We start from the raw sequence: 18,686 nt of genomic DNA, 5'->3' as shown, positions 1-18,686 counted from the left end.
TTATATGCTTGTAAGAACCACATATGGCACCAGTTACCCGGACACTTTTTCCCACAACTGAGAGTTATTGGAAATGTACTGTTTGATGGTGGGCACTTTTATCGAATGTTTTTTACCTTGTAAGTTTTTGCGCTGGGCCTGGGTTTTTTGTTGTGTATAGCAAGTTTGGCGCTTTGTTATTTAAGAAAGGCAGTAGTTTTAGGTTAATACTTACAGTCCCTTCGCTTACGCAGAACATTGATGATACCATTGCACTATTAGAAGGGTTGCTTGTAGGCGTTTAAGTTTGGTCGACAATAATAGTTTTTTTAGTAATAATTTAGCACACTTGCTCATATATATGGGTATGTAAAGTGAATACTTATGCCAGATAATAATAGGATAACGTTAAAGCACACTCGAATTTTGTATATGCTGGTTACTAAACCACATAAGGCGCCAGTTAGCCGGACACTTTTTCCCACAACTGAGCGTTTCCGCACTACAAAGCAGAGGCTTAAAGGTGAAACAACAAAGCAGGAAGCTCATAAACGCGGCACCAGCTATACACATGCCTATCCCCCCCAGGAGGTAAAGTAACGGCTCACAGTACACTGAAAAGCAGTAAATAACTTGCTTTTACCAGCTAATCCGCCACAATTAAGGCAACAACACGTGCCAGGCGCCAGTTGTAAACCTGCAGATTTCTCCTTTATGGACATACAAAGCAACACTCAGAAGATGCTGAGAAGCAGAAAATAACTGGTTTTATCAGCTAATTCACTGCAAATAAGGCATTAACTTTCTTTGAACAGCAATTCCCCCACAGATGCTTACTTACACTATTTGTTACTGCCGTGTCACAAATACAAAGAATGTACTTTATTAAGTGCACTTTGTTAAAGCACACTTCCATTTCTTAGATGGCATTGCTCTTTGCACGCGTTGCTTACTGAAGCCATGGTGCCAGAAAGACGCCACTTATTCCCTTTCCTCACACTTGGTAAAAGAAAACAGAAATAAAGGCGGATTTAAAGCGCACATGTCCGAGGCGATGTTTGTACTGTACGCTGATAAAGCATTGTAGTTTGCATGTTAAAATGTTTTGTTTTGCTTTTGGTGCTCCTGACAGTTGGAAAAAGAAAACACTAATAAAGCCGAATTTGAAGGGCACGCTGACTGCACACTTCCATTTCTAGTGTGCTTGTTAGTAATTTATACAAATAAAGCAGCATTGAAAGGGCACTTGCAAATGTTGCTTAGTGCACGCCTTGCAAGCTATGGGGCCAGAAAGACGCCACTTATCTCGTATTTTGACAGGCGGAAAAAGAAAACACAAATTAAGCCGTTTTGGTTTAGTGCGGTCTGAAGAATCGGCAGCAATATGGTGTTGACCGCAATGATAGTGGCCACTGAAGGCGGTCAGTTTAGAGTGCAATTTTCTTTTTAGGAGGGTTGGGGGGGTGGTTGTTAAAAATACGCATGGCAAGAAGCAAGCGCAGGGACAATATGCCGTTAACGGCTACAGGACGCTAATAACGTTGTTTACTTTGCATGTTAAGGCTTAGTGTTTTTGCCTTTGGCGCTTTGTTTCATTGCGGTGGCGAGAATTAGGAGCAATATGGTGTTGTCCATGATGAGATTAGCCACTGAAGGTGATATTAGAGTGTGCTTTTTTTTTAAAGATGTGTTGGGAAGGGGGAGTGTTAAAAGTAAGCATGACAAAAAGCAAGCGCAGGGAAGAATTGTGTGTGACCCACGAAAAGAGAATTGAGCGAATTAGTGGACATTGCCTATGAGCGAGTAGACTGCGTTTGACAAATTGGGGGTGCTGCTCTGAAACCTAGTAAAACAAGCATTTGCAATGCAATAGGTCTCGCATTATTAAAGTTTGAGCTATTGGGGTTGCATTATTTACCAATGCCAATAGCTCAAACGTTAATAATGCGAGACCTATTGCATTGCAAATGCTTGTTCTTTATAGTGAGTACCATGTTCTCCTCTGGAGACCTACTTACAGGAGTTCTAAATGCACTTTCAAACACACTGAAAGATCTATTAACACAGCCAACGAAAGGTACTCGAAGGATCCCCAAGTCTCCTAAACACCCGCACCTCTCCTACTGTTGTCAAGTAAAAACTTTGGATAACTATTCTAGCTGACTCGGCATGTAATTTTCACTCCTCAGTGAGGTTAAATTTTCTATGCCACTTCATTTAGGATTATACCCTATTTCGCCATTATTGTTTAGGGAAAACCTAAAGTCTGTGATCTTTTGGAAAGCCAAACCACCAACTTGCTCTGGTTTACCATTCATGCCACCTCCACTCAATATAGCAGAAAAGGCCTGAATTTCAAGGATTATCATCTGCATGAACAGTTTCTGAAGGTGAATATTTTTGAAACGATCAAAGACTATTTCTTTGATAGCAACGAAGAGTTCTAGTATGCTTTCTTAACACATGTAAAAGCTAACAACCAAAAGAGGTTGATAAATATTTACAGCAAAGAGAAAAGATAAAAATTCAGCAACAGAAACCTAATCACAGTTGAGGAAAGACACAAAGCACCAGTTTCCTGCAAGGGATAGGGGAAAACGGTGCTTAAAAGAAACAAGACTGATGGTTTATTAGGTCTCGCCTGTCGATGCGCATGCGCATCGAGCTTGCGAGACTATGGGGGCTTATCCACTCTTTAACCAACTTGCAAGGAATCGTGGCGATTCCTTGCAGTGCACGAGAAATTTAAGCTCAATGCGCATGCGCATTGAGCTTAAAAGCGCGTGCACATGCCCCCAGCCGCCTGCCTTGCCTACTCTCTCTCTCACAGCCTCCCCCAGCTCCGCCCCCTCACTTCTTGATTGCACGGCCGCTAGGCCGTGCCTCCCCTACTCTCCTCCCCCCTCCTCCTCCTACTCTCCTCCCCCCTCCTCCTCCTACTCTCCTCCCCTGCCTGCCGTGTCGCACCTCTCCCCGCTCCGCCCCCTCCCCTGCCCGCCGTGTCAGCTTTCGGGAAAACAGCATCTCAGGGGCTGCCTCCACTTCTATGCAAGTCAACAGAGAAAATAATAGGAAACAAAGCGTGTCAACAGTGGCGTTTCGTAATCCCTAAAAAAGGTTCAAAAACATTGGCCGCCTCTGCATTATCGCTAATCAGTCGCTAGGTCTTCATGCCCCGATCTTATCACTTCACAGATAAGAGAAATAACGTTCTGGGTTTTTGTCTAGTTTGGAGGGAGCTGTGCACGTGCCGCTGTAACTGGAGAGCACCATTGTTGGGCATGCGCGCTACTGACCCCTGCTGGTGGCGCGGAGGAACTTGTGTGTGCATACCGCTCTATTTGCCCGAGACCTCCCTTGCCCTGTCGGCGGCTGGGTTTAAATGGATTGCGTGACAAAACTGTAATTTTGGACACGGTTTACCCAGAGTTTTATGATTCGCTTTGGTTCGCATCTGTTGAGCCTACACGGTTTCATGGCTTTACCGTACACAAGTGCACCTTTTAAGGCCTAGACTTGAAGCATGGCGTCTATTAGACTATTTGGTCAGAAATTATTTATTTTATTTGGTCGTTATTTCTCTTATCTGTGAAGTGATAAGATCGGGGCATGAAGACCTAGCGACTGATTAGCGATAATGCAGAGGCGATAAATGTGTATAGAAGCTGCCACTCAGTTGAGGACAAGGTCTGGAAGCTGTGCGGGAGAGTAATACTGTGCAGGCCAGGGCTAAGCTATAGGCCGCCGTCTGTGTAATCTCCTGCCATCGCCATCTGTTCCCCCTCCCCAGCCGCCAGCACCTCCCCTCTCTCACCCCGCACACAGCCTTACTCGCATTTCTCCTCCCCCTCCCCAGCCGCCACCACCTCCCCTCTCTCTCCCTGCACGATGCTTCTACCCACATGCTAGTCGGTTGCTGCCCATATAATTAAACCATCAGGAATACATTTTGCCCACACACATAATCCCACACACACACACACACAACCCCACACACACACACACACTACCCCCCACACACACAACCCCACTCACCCCCCACATACCCACTCCACCCCCACACACACACCCCACCCCCACACCCCACCCCCATACCCCCACACACACACACCAAAAACATCACTATGCGCTACCACAGCATCACTGAACGCCACAGCATCACTCGCCACCACAACAACTGGCACTTCTTGGATTGCCTTGTCCTACAGCTAAATTCGACCTGTTCTGAACTAGAGTCTCATAATTTTCACAATTTTGAAGTAAAACGATCAAAGAGGTACTAACTTAATTTCGACATTATTGAAGTGCAGTTTATCTTGTCTTCCTCAGTACTTCGTACATCTCCCTAGAGATGTGGCATAACGACCAGAGCTGCCATCTAAGTCACGTAAATACAATACATGTTGCATTACAAATGCTATAGGTGTCACATTCGCCAAAGTTATAACTATTGGCATTGTAAATGACAAAGCTATCAATTTAGCTATTTTAAAAACCAACACATAAATAAAATATATTGTCATTTACAAGACCAATAGCTCCAACTTTTCTAATGCGAGACCTATTGCATTTCCAATGCTTGTTCAAGGAGGGAGCAAAACCAAGTCTGGTTGACACCAAGCAACTACTACCATAAATACAAAGACTTTTGATTTTTGAGGATGTTTAATAAGATAAGGGGACTCCAGGAGTCAAGATTAAAGAGCAGAATTACATTTCCACTGTGAAGGAAGACTATGATATGTTTCTATTTGCAGGACTGGTGGTTCAAACACAAAAAAGTACCTCTACACAATTTGTGCAATGAAACGGAGACATGATTGCTGGTTTTGCATTATCCAAGACAAGTGGGAACATAGAAATTACCATTTAACAATGCGCCACCCCATTATAGCTTCAGAGTCCTATTCTATTTATTACTTTAATATTTGGAAATTTTAAAAAGGAGGTGCACATCTAAGTTTCTGAGAAAAACAATATAGTTCCTTTGAGAAATTATTCAACCATTCTAGGAAGCTTGCCCAATAATACAGATAATAAACGAAGCTTCTATGTCTTTTGGTAGAGCTTTGAACCACAATACTAGCATATTCTCAAAGTGTCTAGCAAAAATAATGAAACCCATCATATCAAAACGTAAGCATACGTACCAGCATGAAAAATTTACCCTGGGACTTTAACAAAAACTGCACAATTTGAGCCAGCAAAACGTGTCTCAGTGACAGTATTCTTAACAAACTAACAAGTAGTTCAGAAGGTGCAGATCCAACCTCGGTCTTCTCTGAGACAATGAGGTAAAGGAGTAGAACCCCATTCTCTGTTATTCAAGAGGCGCCACCTCCATGGCCTCTTTTCTCTGCAGGTCAACAACTTTTGCCTGCAAAACTGGGGCACGTGTCGAAGAGCACGACATGATGGAAGGAAAGGTAGAAGAGGAAGGGTAGATCATAATCTTTAAAGATTAGCTGGATGACCAAGCAATCTGTTAGGATTATTTTATGAGTGGTGGGAAAGGTGAAAACAAAAATCTCCTCCCCCCACCCACAAAATAGGAGAATGGTGGTGTAAGGGGATCAGAGAAATTTAGAAGCAGCAAAGCCAGTCCTAAATGTCAGACACTAGATCTTCTGCTGGTGAAGTCGTCCCGAAGTCCATATCCACCACAAAAGGAATAATACATTTGGTCTCTGGATTAGCTGAGAATGTGGTCTCTGCCAGAACTTTATTGCCCTGAACTAGCCATTAAATATCATGTACGGTTGACAGGACAGCATTGCTAGAAAGAGGAGACACTGCGCAAGATATAGCTCCAATGTTCTTAAAGCAACCCAGGGAACAGTATGCCTTCTCTCTGAACAGCAGCTCGACATTGTGGGTGGCCTGGAAATCTCACGAGAAGGCTGTGGAATACATAAAACTATAGTGGGACCATAGCTTACATGGATCAAGCTAAAGAACCCACAGCAGCCAGATCACAATTTAAGACCTGTTGACCAAATCAGGAAACCGCTTTTGAAAGTGAACCGGTAGGTTGATGACTGTTTTTCCTGATTCCCACAGAATATGGACTTACTGGACCAGTAGGAAATGTGTTTGGTGGGGAGATGACGAGACGGAAGAAGGTATCTGGCTATTTGCCTATAGACTATGACAGAAAAAAAATCATTAAATGGAAGCAAAGACTTTGCCACTGAACAAGAGAATTGCAAGACTTCTATCAAAATGTTAAGACTTTACCACTGCATGTTCAACAGGTTCTGCTACTTTTATTATCAAACTGGTGAATGAAAAGACTTCTTCTTAAGGAAGGCCAGATGGGTAAGGAATGTCACCTTCAGGTGAAGTGCCCACACCACTTACATATTTTAATGTCCAGATTCAAGTCAGAGTTAGCGTTATAGTTTGGAAAGGATTTCTCTTTTGTGCGGCCAGAACTCTAATAAGGAATTAACAAGTACATCAAAGTCGGACCCAAACAATTATTCCATCTAGGAAAATCTCTGAGCCAAAGGAAGGTGTTCCGAAGGTTCTTCAATAATACATGGTTTTTCTTTCTCACCCGGATTATCTAAGATAACTTTGAAGGCGGAGCATAATTGGTTCAGAGTAGAATATGTTGTGCTCCGAGAGTGGGGTCTGTGTTGGTGATGGAGACTTAGCCCAAACAGGGGAGGCGCATATATACTGCTCTGTTCGGTCACATCTGGTGTAGTTTGTGCAAAGCCGCATGACATCGCCTACCAGTAGGCAGCAGCACCGCTAGAAGATTGTATTTGGCACTTAGGAGATATTCTAAGGGGAAGAATCTGTGTTTAGAAGTATCTATCATAATTGTACTTTAATTAGATTGCACACTTTAATTTACTGTAGTCTAAGTATGCAAACTTTTAGTATCATTGATTTACATTAACTTTTTTTTATTCGAAAATTGTTAAATTCTGTCAACAGGGTGTCATGCCATAAAAACAAGCTACCCAAGAATTCATAAAAGTTCTGTAAAAGAAAATCTTTTCAAGAAGGCACTTGCATATTAAAAGATTACAAATCCTGCCTGTGTTCCATGTATTTACACTGGGTTTTAAAGTATAACTGCATAGGTAAGAGTACTATAGACACTAAGAGGTATTGATGGTGAGCAATTTCCCATTTATTTGACTCTATGAACGGGTTACACAAATGTTACCCAATTAGAACACTTGTTATTGTGGCAACATGAGTTACAAGTTGCCGTTTATGTAACAGTGTGACTTAACACACATTTTTCATTATATTCCTTTCTTTGACTCTCAAAACATGGATGGATTCAAACGTTTGCTACTATACCTAAAATGACCAAACTTCTCTGATGTAGTTCGTGTATGCGCTCGTATGCAAATTACTTTCTCCAACAAATAAAACATTACAAAATAGTTGCCATTTTTCAAACCAAAACAGTTCAATGTCAACATTTAAAAATGCAGTTATAGAACCAACATCTCTAAAGGGAGGTGTGGTAGAAGTTGTTCTAAATTAAGACGTTTTTGTACGATGCTCCTTACCAAAAGCCTCTAATAACTAATATTATGGCTACATTTTGTAAAATATACAGTATGAACTTGACTTTGAACAGTCAGTGCTGAATGCTACATCAATCCAGCGACATTGAGAAAATACATGGTTACAGATAGAAAATATACTGAACTTTAAAATATTAAATTGATGAAAAAGGTCCACTGGTACGTGGTCTCCCCAACCTGCTCCTTGAGAAGTCTACGTGCACAATGACAGGTCACATTTACTATAAATGAGATTTCAGCAAATGATGAATTATAATCTGTTTACCCAGCAGTGAAAGGGCATCCTAGTTGGGTAACAATGCACTTCAATCAAGTATCATTCATTCATATTTTGGTAAGCCTCAAAACCTTAGTTAACGCTGTCCACACAAGTTTGACAATCTATGTAGTGAAAACTGAGCAGTTTTAGACTAAAGTTCATCTAGCCAGATTCTTGAAAGGATGGGCGGGAACTAAACAAGGCCTCATAGACCTCTACTAAGTAAACTCATGACAACAGAAAATACCCACTTGTCTTGGGTGATCTTCTCCCACTCTTTCAAGAAGGCTGAAATCCTGCCACCGTCCTAGTGGAATGACCTGAGAAGTGGGAGAGAAGGAGTCAAAAGCTCTCCTCGGTTGCTTTAGAGAATGTTCCAAGTTTTAGGGGCAGTATCCTCCGCTGAGGGACTCACAATCACAACTAAAATACTGATCTAAAAATCAATTAAACAGGAATTCAATACATCATTTTACACAGTGAAGAAACTCATTGTGCAAAGTTCACTACTTTTAAACCCACTGAACCTGGGAATAGCAGCATTTATGAAGTTATGTTCATGAACATCTTTAATTTCACTTTGAGTGCTAAGCGAAAAATACATATTAATGCTGCAATACCCAGCCATAATGCGATTAAATTACTGTGTGGAATTGCTTACCTATGTTAATTTATTATAAAGGTTAAGCACTTTCCAAACAGAGTAGTGAAATGTAAACCACAAAATTCAAGTACAGCTGGTCCAAAAATAGCAAATATGGGTACTTAGCATCAACATTCATACATGAATTGAAAGAGGTTAAATAACTTTATGGTATTTGTGCATCAACACCCTATAAAAATGTAGCAGGTCTTGCTCTACTTCGGAATCCCCAGTTCTAACTAGCATTTACCCCTCTCATTACCTTAAATATTACAGTGCCTTAAACACTCTTGTCCTGTTCTGTACCATAAACACTGTTGAAGGAGGAGCAGTATGCTGCTTTTAACTGGGGAGGTTGGGACGGTTGAAGAAGAAAGTATCACAAATTCTTAGACAAGAGATTAATAGGCAAACTTGAAAAGTAGGTTCAGTTTTTCATCCTCGTACGATATGCATAGAAAGGTACAGATTCAGTCTTGCCATTGTGCAGAATGTGCTCATAAATAGATTATCTTTTGTAAACTGTAAGAGAAAATAAATGTTGCTAATGCTCAAAGTAAAATACTTTGTGATGAATGGATCACCACACAGCTCAAACAAGTGTTTATGTGGCATTGCACATTTATTACTATGCCACTGTACAAAGAGTATTCCCAATCTGCCATCCCTGCAAGATGTACATTTCTGAGAATTAGGTAATCAAATTTAGGAAGCGAAACCTGCCACTACCTACAAAGAATGAAATCTGAACACATGCTGTCAAAAACAAAGGAGTCGGAGGTAACATGCAATACTATATTGGCTCATCAACATCTCATTTAATACTGAATTATTTAATAAGGAGACAGAAAAATGCTAGTAATTAACAACCACCATAAACATTTCAAGGCTGAGATGTTTGCAGGGTGATTAAGTAGGGCGAGAATTATAAAGACATCTCTGTACATCAACAATTCTTTGCAAATTGCCTTGTGGTTATTGGTATGTTTTCTTGTGACACTCCAAATTCTTCACTTCAGGTTGTTGTCCACTTTATGGGGTATCATTTACAATCGAAGAATGTAAGACAAAAAACATTACCAATGACAAAGGTTACCTTTGAGTGGGCTGGACCTTCTTCACTCAGAAGCTTGTATTCAGGCTGAACCTTGTTGAAACGGGCTAACTCATTCACAAGACACATTGGGGTTTTCTCTTTGGGGTTTGCCATGTTGGAAGTAACTGGAAAACATTCAAATAAACTGCAGCTTTAGGAACAAAGATTAGCAAGCGATTTTAAGACTATTTTGTTTAAAAAAAAAAAAAACGTTTTTCAATTTATACAGTGCAGAGGTCTACTAGAACCGATTAGAAAAGAAGCGAGGAGACTACGGAGCTTTATTTATTTGAGCAATGTTCACAATTAAAAGGGGATTATACTCCTGGATCAGACTTCACTTTTGTAGCAATTTTGACTTGGTTGCTCCTAAACCACCTTCATGTGCTATCTATAGAATCACAACATATTGAATGCAGCACCCAATCAGGACCTAAAGTAGTAAGCCCTAAGCTTGCAGCTCTCCCTCACACTCCTCATGAGCAGTGTTTCTCGAACTGGCTAGAACAATGGCCCACTTCTTTTTTTTACAACAAACTTCTGTGACCCACGTGGTTTTAATGTACAGGAGGCTGGCAATTTTTTATTGCAACCAAAGCATTGTGTAGCAGCGCACTGTCATTTACAGACAGCACTTTTTCCTTTTTTCAATGGTCACCAAGGTCACTAAGGTCACTAAATTTGCGCTAACAGTTTTACTGATCAAATTCAACTGAACCCAAATGACAATGTGTGGAAATCGGGTTTCAGTGAATATTTATCATTTGCGCATCACCAAGCAAAGTGTCTTGATTGGCTTTGATCCTATTAAAATGTTTGTTTCCATCACACTTCAAAATTTCAAAAAAGAAAATGTGTTTTATTTTTGCTTTCCTAACTCCTGAATGTGTACACCAATTCCCCTGTTAATAAAATAATCCACAATTTGTCAGAAGACATAGCCTGAGATTTGCACTATATCTTTTAAGAGCAGCAAATATGACAAGCCATATACAGAATTTAAAGGCATCTTTATTTATGGTTTGAACCTTCATCACCCATCAAAAAACGCATCACGACCGACCCTCAGTTTGGGAAATACTGAACTGGAGTATTTCAAAGTTCCCCAAAAAAACATACAACAAGAGGGCCACATGGAGACTGGGTTGCGGTTAAGGAACTAGATGTGAGGGCAGAAGGATAAAGCAACCTTAATCCAAATGCATTTTTTCCATTATCAACTTCAGAGTATTCCTGCACCTAGGAGTGGAATCAGAAATTCCTTCCACGGTTTATTAATAGAGCTTTTGACTGCCAGCAAGCCCCATCCATTCCTGTGTGTATGTGCACTCACCAACTCTCTTTCATTTAAAAACTAAGCCAATCGGGGTGTGGTTTTTAAACAAGATAGCGGGTAACGAGAGGGCACCAATAACTGGAAGGAACCTACGAATTATGAACTTCATCCTGCAATTCCCAATTCTCAACTTCTGACCTTGTGGCTAGATTCCTCACGAGTCAAGACAAACTGAGGAGGAAACATCAGAATCAAACAGCAGAGACACAAGACCCACGGTTTCAGAGAACCTCCTAGATAAACTTGAAGTGGCTCAATCGGAAAGACTAAAAAGGGCATTGGTGACAGAATGCATGTTGAATTGCATGTGTAGCAGTACATCACACACCTCCAATAGGTACATACCTGGAGAATGCCACAAACATTCCCTCACTCTTGTGAGGTCTGCAAGAACACTGGATCAAGGGCGGAGCTTGCCGAAATACAGCAGTGGGTAAAGCAAAGGTAATGACGACATCTACAACCAATCGGGCAGTCCCATCGCATCAAAGCTCACAAAAGACTGACCCGAGGACGCCACATGATTGGTTCAACCCAGGTAAAATAACAGTGAATGCCTTGCGTCCACTTTATGGAGAGTCTCAATAGCCAAAGTATGGGGAGCTGGAAAGTCAAGGAAAAAGACTCCTTCGATCATGCAGATTTCAGACAACACCTCTGAAATTAATACTTTCAGAGGGAAGGAGGTATGAGTCCAGAGAACTGCCTGTCCTTGTTGTGAACGGCTCGGACACACAAAGGACCTGAAGTTCATTAATGCACCTGCCAACAGGAAAGGTCTTTTTCCATCGAATGAGCCTAAATTTGCATGATGGCGTGGATTCAAGATGCTTGTGCACTGGCAATACAATAACAAAATAAATGTCCTGGGTTGGGGGAGTGGGGCACAGTAGGAGAGAGAATAAATACATCTGACCCAGCCGGTGTCTTAGCAGCTTAACTAGGCGTGGAGAAGGTTTCTCCCAGCAAATTCCAGTAGCGTTCTATGGCTGCCAGTTATGACCTGCAGGTGACCACCTGCACTTCTGGCTTGGACAGATGGCTAAAAAGGGTTTTACATCAACCACCAAACATCTGAGCGGGTTGATTTTCCTCACCAATGTCCAGTGACAAACAGTACATCCCAAGAGTACATTGGAATAATCTCCACTATTTAAAATCAGAAACAATGATTGGTGAACAAGGACAAGCTAAGTTCCCTGCCCAATTGATTCCAGTGCTATGCTAGGTTCAACTGCAAGAGACACATGTAGACCTTGGCATGGGATACCACCATGATGCGGAAGTCATAACATCAACTCAGATGCCTAACAGAGTACTATAAAAGGTCTCTTAGTCGGTCCTTCCAACAACAACAAAAATAAATTTGGGAGATCATTACAGGAACCCCATTCTACCTTGACCTACTGTACTGCAACCCATAACTCTACTTACCCTAGCACCAGACTGCCTACTTGGTCTGTTTTTTGTTCCATTTGCTGGGAGGCATTTGCACAAATTATTCTACTCCGGTGAAAAAAAAAAAAAGTGTTTGTAGGCACACACTCCGACCATAATAATACTTGGTCACTTGGTCAGAGGTGGGTTTGTACCGTTACCAACATGGCGCTCAAGGTGGACCATAACAGAATGGATACATTTCTCAACAAAAAAAAATGTGGAGCACTGGTATTAATTTATTTTGCAGCGCTGGCTCTCCTTTCCATTATTTTTTCATTGTATACATTATCTGGGATCTGACTGAACGGACATGGTTGTCGAAAATTGACGATCTCAATGCGATTCGGCGCACATTTTTCTTTGCTGTCCGCAGTCTAGTTGATATCCGCGATACACTGCAACGGCGATAAATAAGCTCATCTTGACAGAGCTGGCCCGGTGGTTACAAAGGTAGTTTGCCAGAACCGGCGTTGAGTGTATCGAGAAGTTGTTTGGCCCGAAAAGGAGTCTTCGGCTCCTGACAGTTTGGAGTCTTGAGAATGGTATTTTGGTTTTAGTGAAGTGGTTATGTGAGCGCTGTAGGTTGAGGGCAAAGTAAATGGTGGTGAGTGTATGATTTGACGCTCTGACTGAAAGAGGAGTTCCTCTCTCCTCATTTGCCACCCTGGAGCTGGAGAACAGTAGCTGCTTCATGAAGAGGTGATGTGTGACCACTATGCTTTTGGGGCACTTTAAAACTGAGGTGTACTCTGTATTTCGCATTTATATTAAAAACAGTAGTTGACACCCCTTCAGCAAAGAGGGTGTTTTCCCGCTATGCAGCCCATATGCGAACTGAGGGGTGGTGGCTACAACTGCTATGAATGCCCAGGTAGAAGCAATTTTTTTAAATGGAATGAGTTACTCCTTGATGATATTAATCAACCGAAAAATGTTGAAGCCTTGCATCTTTTGCAGGGAAAGTTTTACCATCAAAACACAGTCAAAATGGACAACCGGTTTTAAAAGCATATTGATTAGGTTCTTCCTTCTCAGGCAACTACAATTTCAGTCCAGACAAGTCGTCTCTATGGCCTACTAGTAGGCGTTCACCCCGGTGTCATTTGGTAAATACCACATGTCCATGTTACAATGGAGAAGACTGGGGAGTTGAGGTGTTAAATATTATTTGTACAGGTTTCACTTCCTGTTGTCTGTCCACTTCTTTTAATACAGGTTGGGTGCATAACTGAGCAAACATTGGTCATCATGCCCTGATGATTTTGCCAGTAAGTCTTTGTGTGGCAATAAAACATGTCGACTGATCACAAACAAAAATGTCTAAACGTGACTTTCTTCCTAATGAGGACCTATAGGGAGGTCGATATGCGTTTTTTGCTTTAAAGAAAACATATATACACTGTAGAGAACTGGGCTTTTGCTGCAGTTAGCCCCTCATTTTTTGCCCCTTTCTAGGTACTAGGTGCTGATTTTGGGTGAGGACAATGCACTGAGACCTGATAACCAGACCTCAGTGCCAGTGCTCCTTCCCTAAAACAAGGGGTTGTCTAATTTTGCTACAATTGCCAAATATCTTAAACACTCCTGTAAGTCCTTAGTAAATGGTACGCCCGCACCTAGGGCATAGGTACTAAAAAGGTTTCTCTAAGGGCTACAGCATGCATTATGCCATCCTAAGGGACCCCATACCAATTCCTCACAGACTGCCAGTGCAGGCTGCATGACCTGGTGTAAACCGTGAGTGAAAGCATGACATGACACTCATGTGTGTCATGCCAAAGTCTCTGCATCTAATATGTGCAAGTCACCCCTACAACAGGCCTTTGAGCCCTAAAGGCAGGGTGCATTATATTTTATGTGAGGACATATCTGATAGCTAGTTCTACTCCTAGATATTGCAGGTGAGTAGGGAAGATATCTTAAGGTGTGCCTGGGCACTGGTCCAAACAAGTTCCCCGGCTACATAATAGCTTCACTGAAACATATGGCGTTTGGCATTAATATTTATTAATGCATGCATCCACAGAGTATATTAGAGGAGCCCCCTGAAAACCTACCAACTACTCGTGAGATGATGGACTGGTCTTAGCCAGCCAGCCAATTAATAAGAGTTTATGACCCCCAGTGGTGAGGGCCTTTAATCTCAGGAGGTGAGAAACAAAGCCTGCTTGGGCGAGGGTGTTTACACCCCCTCCCACAGAATGACCTGAGAATTAACATTCAAAGTCAGGGAGCTTCAACAAGCCCACTGCCTTTGGTACCTGATTCTGGTTTCCCTCAGAGGTGAGGGGATACCCAACCCCCTGTCCAAGGCTCATTTGCCACCAGGACAGGTGGGAAAATAAGCTATGCAGGAGGTGGGTTGAACTTCCAGGCTGGGCATAACTCTAAGATGACACAGCCTGACGTTAACTCGATCTTAGAAATTCCAACATATTGTATGGGGTGGAATTAGGAATTCTGGGACAGGGTAAGGCCCACCACACCCCCAAAGGAAGTGGTCATCTAGGGGATTTAGTGACCCCAGGGGTAAGTAGCCCATTAGCTACTACGCCTCACTCCCCCTTAATACCCCTAAATGATGTATTTAGGGCACCCCCTGATACCAGGACTTCAGATTTCTACAGACCAAATAATGAAGTGGACAAAGAAGAAGACTGCTGACCCGAGAACCGAAGAGCACGGCTGACTTGGCACCAACCCAGCCGGCCTACCTGTTGCACCCCACTCTTGCAGAGCAACCGATTAATTGTTCTGCTGTGCAGACCTCAAGAATCCCGGAGGGCTTCCAGTGCTTTACAAATTGCCAAATAAACTCCCTTAGAGTAGAGGAGTTACTCCCCCTACCAAAGGAGTAAGACCCAGTACACCAACCTGCTGCTTAGGTTGACTACCGACAAAGCAGCTTCCCAGAAGAGGTAGCATTGCTCCTACAGGTAAGATCCATCTTCCTTTTAAGTGTGGGGATACCAGGACCGACCAGAGCTGCACAATACCAATCCCTGGGGTACTGGACCCTTTGCAGTAGCCAAAGTTTATTGTGCCCAGACTGGATACCAACGTAGAGGAAGACTGACCGGCAAGTCAAGAGACTTCAGAGACATTGAGATTCACAGAGAGTGGCCCAGCTGGACTGTTTGCCACTCTGAAGCAGAACCAAAGACAAAGAGTCCCCGTAGCCACAAAGCACCTATTCACCCGGGCTCCGGAACCAGAGTCCAAGGGAGGGGATGGTGCCCACGGGGTCCCCAGACCCACAAGAGCTAAGCACATCCTTGGGTTTGCCCAGACTGGACCTCCAGTCGCAGTCTGCAGCCTCTTTCTAACGGCCACCTTGAACTGCGAGAAACTCCAGCACCGGATCCAAAGCTAAAATACACCACTGAACCTGGGCACAACAGACCGAGGAGAAGTACAGGAAGGGTGTCACTGGGTGCCTGGGGATCTCAAGGGTACAGCCCTCTGTGAAATCCACCAGACTGGTGCCCCTGCTAACAGCCTCTTTTTAACAGGACCGTTCTCCCAATGAAGTGATTGGGACAACAACGCTGTGACACCACTGCACTCAGGACGCCCCAGGGCCCACTGAGGTGACCGATTGGTGTGGCCTTGGACCTTGCTCCATACTCCCCAGTCCCAAAGAACAATCCAGAAAAGGCACTACTGTAAAAATTCATAACTCGAAAAGTACTTCCCCAATTCCGATGATCTTGGAATCTAAGTTCATATAAAAGTACATGTTATTTTCATAAATTGGTGTTGGATTTCTTTATTGAGTGTGTGTCTCATTTACTGCCTTTGTGTGTGCAATAAATGCTTAACACTACCCTCTGCTATGCCTAACTGCTTGTCCACCCTGCCACAAAAAAAGCATGTGGGGTGTTATTTGTGCCTCTGTAATTATTTTTGAGTTTGCCTGGACTCTTTACACAGTGTACCCGTTTTTGGACCATTATATTAAGACCCAGCTTCCTACATACAGCAGAAGCACTGTTAGCTTTAGTCTTGGTATTGGTTCCTCAAGTTATTTTAGGAAAGTTGCCATTGATGATAAAGCGAGCAAGTTGGGGAGTAACAGCCAACTGGCTCATGGTGGTCGCTTACATGAGGCACTTCCTATTTTTCATAAACATTTTTATGAACGTGTTATTCTATATATCCTCGGTCACTGGGCCGGATCAAAGTATCACACCTAAAAGCATAGGGTCTGTCTCTGAATGGGCATTGGAGCTTGACCTTCCCCTAATAAAGACTCAGGGCTAGGGTATTGCCCTTCAAGAAACATTATGTGTGACAAATATCATGGGCTGTGTTGTTGATATGCCTCCTATGCAGTCATACAACATTTTTTTTACTTAAGACTAGCTGATGCCAAACAATCTTGACAGGGCCTTCTACTACTGGGGCTTCTCCATCATTTTATGATAAGCAAGGCAGCCCTATCGAAATTTGGCAAGAACACTTTCCTCTGCATTGGTGCTCAAGCTGCAACATCTTTTAGGAAATATGCAATCAGCAAAACCTCCTCCTCTCAACACCCCCTATATACCCCACCCATCACACACATCCAGAAACCTGAGGAAGGTGAATAGGATTGTGCAATGCTTTATTTAAAAAAATTAAATGGCCACATTAATTTTATCGATTTACGATGAAGAAAAGACCAAGCTGTAAGACAGCACATGTTCTTATTAATTTGGGTAATTAACACTTCATTCAATGTTTGATCTTTATAGCTGGAGTGCTTATACAGAATATGAACAGCTTTACATTCTTTAAGCCCAAGTGAACATTTTATTGGTAGTTTAGAACAAACTAACTCAACTGGCTAGCTTTAATTGGGTCCATTGGCATTAAAGCAACTCAGGGTAAACTATCACACAAAAAAGTTCACATGGTACTACATAGTACTGGATATGAAGGTAATGTGATTATAGGATAGAGCCTTGTATTTTGCACTTTAGTAGTTGGGCAGTTGACATACGGTTTAACACAGAATTTCACCTGCTTTTACAGACATTGAGATTAATTATACTGTAGTTGCCACACAACACAAACATTCCCTGTACGCATTACTATGTCGTATTAGGGTCTAATAACTTTAGCTTTTAAATGTGGGTTAACGAAATGAGGTGCTCTCAAGAACCCTTAAGTTGCAGTTCAAATGTGTTCAAACTGTCTCCTAGGGCACTAGGTGCTTGGCTGTGTTATCCTGCCAAATCTTTTTAATCCAAATAACTCATTTCTCTTTCATTTAGATTTTCCAATATATTTTATTTATTTCTTTTTCACCAGTGTTTCATCTCACATTGGTTATGTAGCTCGTTATCTTTTTCTTAAAGCATTTCAGTCCATCAATAACATTTTCTTTGCTTTTTAGCCATTCCCTTTCATTCCCAATGCATTTCGGCATTTATATGCCTTCATCCGGGGAAAATCTGTAAAGCAAATAGTATATATTCAAATATCTATGTTTGGTTTGCCTCCACCCGCCCATTTGCGCTTTCGCGTTAATCTTTACAATCTATTATAACTTCTCCTGTATCTGTGTATGCTAAGAACTTAACTCGTACTATGATTATGATCAAATGGAGGTACTAGGCGTTGTGGGATTCTACAACCCGTGGTATCTGATCTACTCTTTCAATAGGACTGATATAGCACACACTTGTTTCCTTCGAGCGCACAACGTGGTTATACAAATGTATCCTGTCAGCGCATTTAAAATAAATGATTCGGTTAAGCTTTGCGTGTTGTTCGTCTCACCATGTAATCTGCTTGGGTCTATCGGTTCACGCTGTCTGCTTCCGTCTCTCTGTGTTCGCGCGCTGTCTGCTTCCGTCTCTCTGTGTTCGCGCGCTGTGCTACAATGTTGGTACGTGCGTGCTGACGCTGTGAATTAATAGCAGGTGTGTGCCCTACTGCCATGTTTTGATGTGTACAATAAAGTTAACAAAAAATCGCCGAGACTCACAGACCTGGAGTTCAAATCTGCCTAGTTGTGTGAATGTGTTAAAATGGTAATGCTTACTGAATAACTCTAGCGAGCTCCTCTAATGTGTACGCTCTCGTTGTTGTGATTTAAACCGACCATAATGTGTAAAGTATCATCGGGATGTTAAAAATATAGTAAGATTGGGTCTCCCATCCGGAGTCTGACCGGAGTCGACCCTGCTTAGCTTTTGGCGGAAGTGGTAGTTTATTAGCTAATGAATTTGTGAGATGTTTATAGGGTCAATATGTAAAATGCTCTAGCCTTCATTCTTCCATGGGCAGTAAACATACTGTATCACAAATCTCTAAGTTGATCATCATGGGTAATCTATACATTTATAAGTAACACAGAAATTCAACTCTGTTGTTAAGTCCGTTCGGTT

The 18,686-nt window shown here is 42.1% G+C and overlaps 1 protein-coding gene across 4 annotated transcripts in view; it reads right to left on the bottom strand.

Annotated features, from left to right (window-relative positions):
* The window catches only part of STAU1 (staufen double-stranded RNA binding protein 1), a 576,538-nt gene that overhangs the window by 528,338 nt on the left and 29,514 nt on the right, over positions 1 to 18,686 (bottom strand). For 2 of the 4 annotated variants that reach the window (XM_086932620.1, XM_086932621.1), the window contains exons 3-4: positions 9,534 to 9,658; positions 8,046 to 8,114 (exon numbers count right to left, since the gene is read on the bottom strand). In XM_086932620.1, coding sequence (XP_086788746.1) covers positions 8,046 to 8,114; positions 9,534 to 9,658 — 194 coding nt within the window. The remainder of the gene's footprint in view (positions 1 to 8,045; positions 8,115 to 9,533; positions 9,659 to 18,686) is intronic. The other 2 variants (XM_086932622.1, XM_086932623.1) reach the window with 1 other exon arrangement.

This window comes from Lissotriton vulgaris, chromosome 7 (assembly GCF_964263255.1).
Source record: "Lissotriton vulgaris chromosome 7, aLisVul1.2, whole genome shotgun sequence".
Lineage (NCBI taxonomy): Eukaryota > Metazoa > Chordata > Amphibia > Caudata > Salamandridae > Lissotriton > Lissotriton vulgaris.
This window is presented reverse-complemented; position numbering and strand designations above follow the sequence as displayed.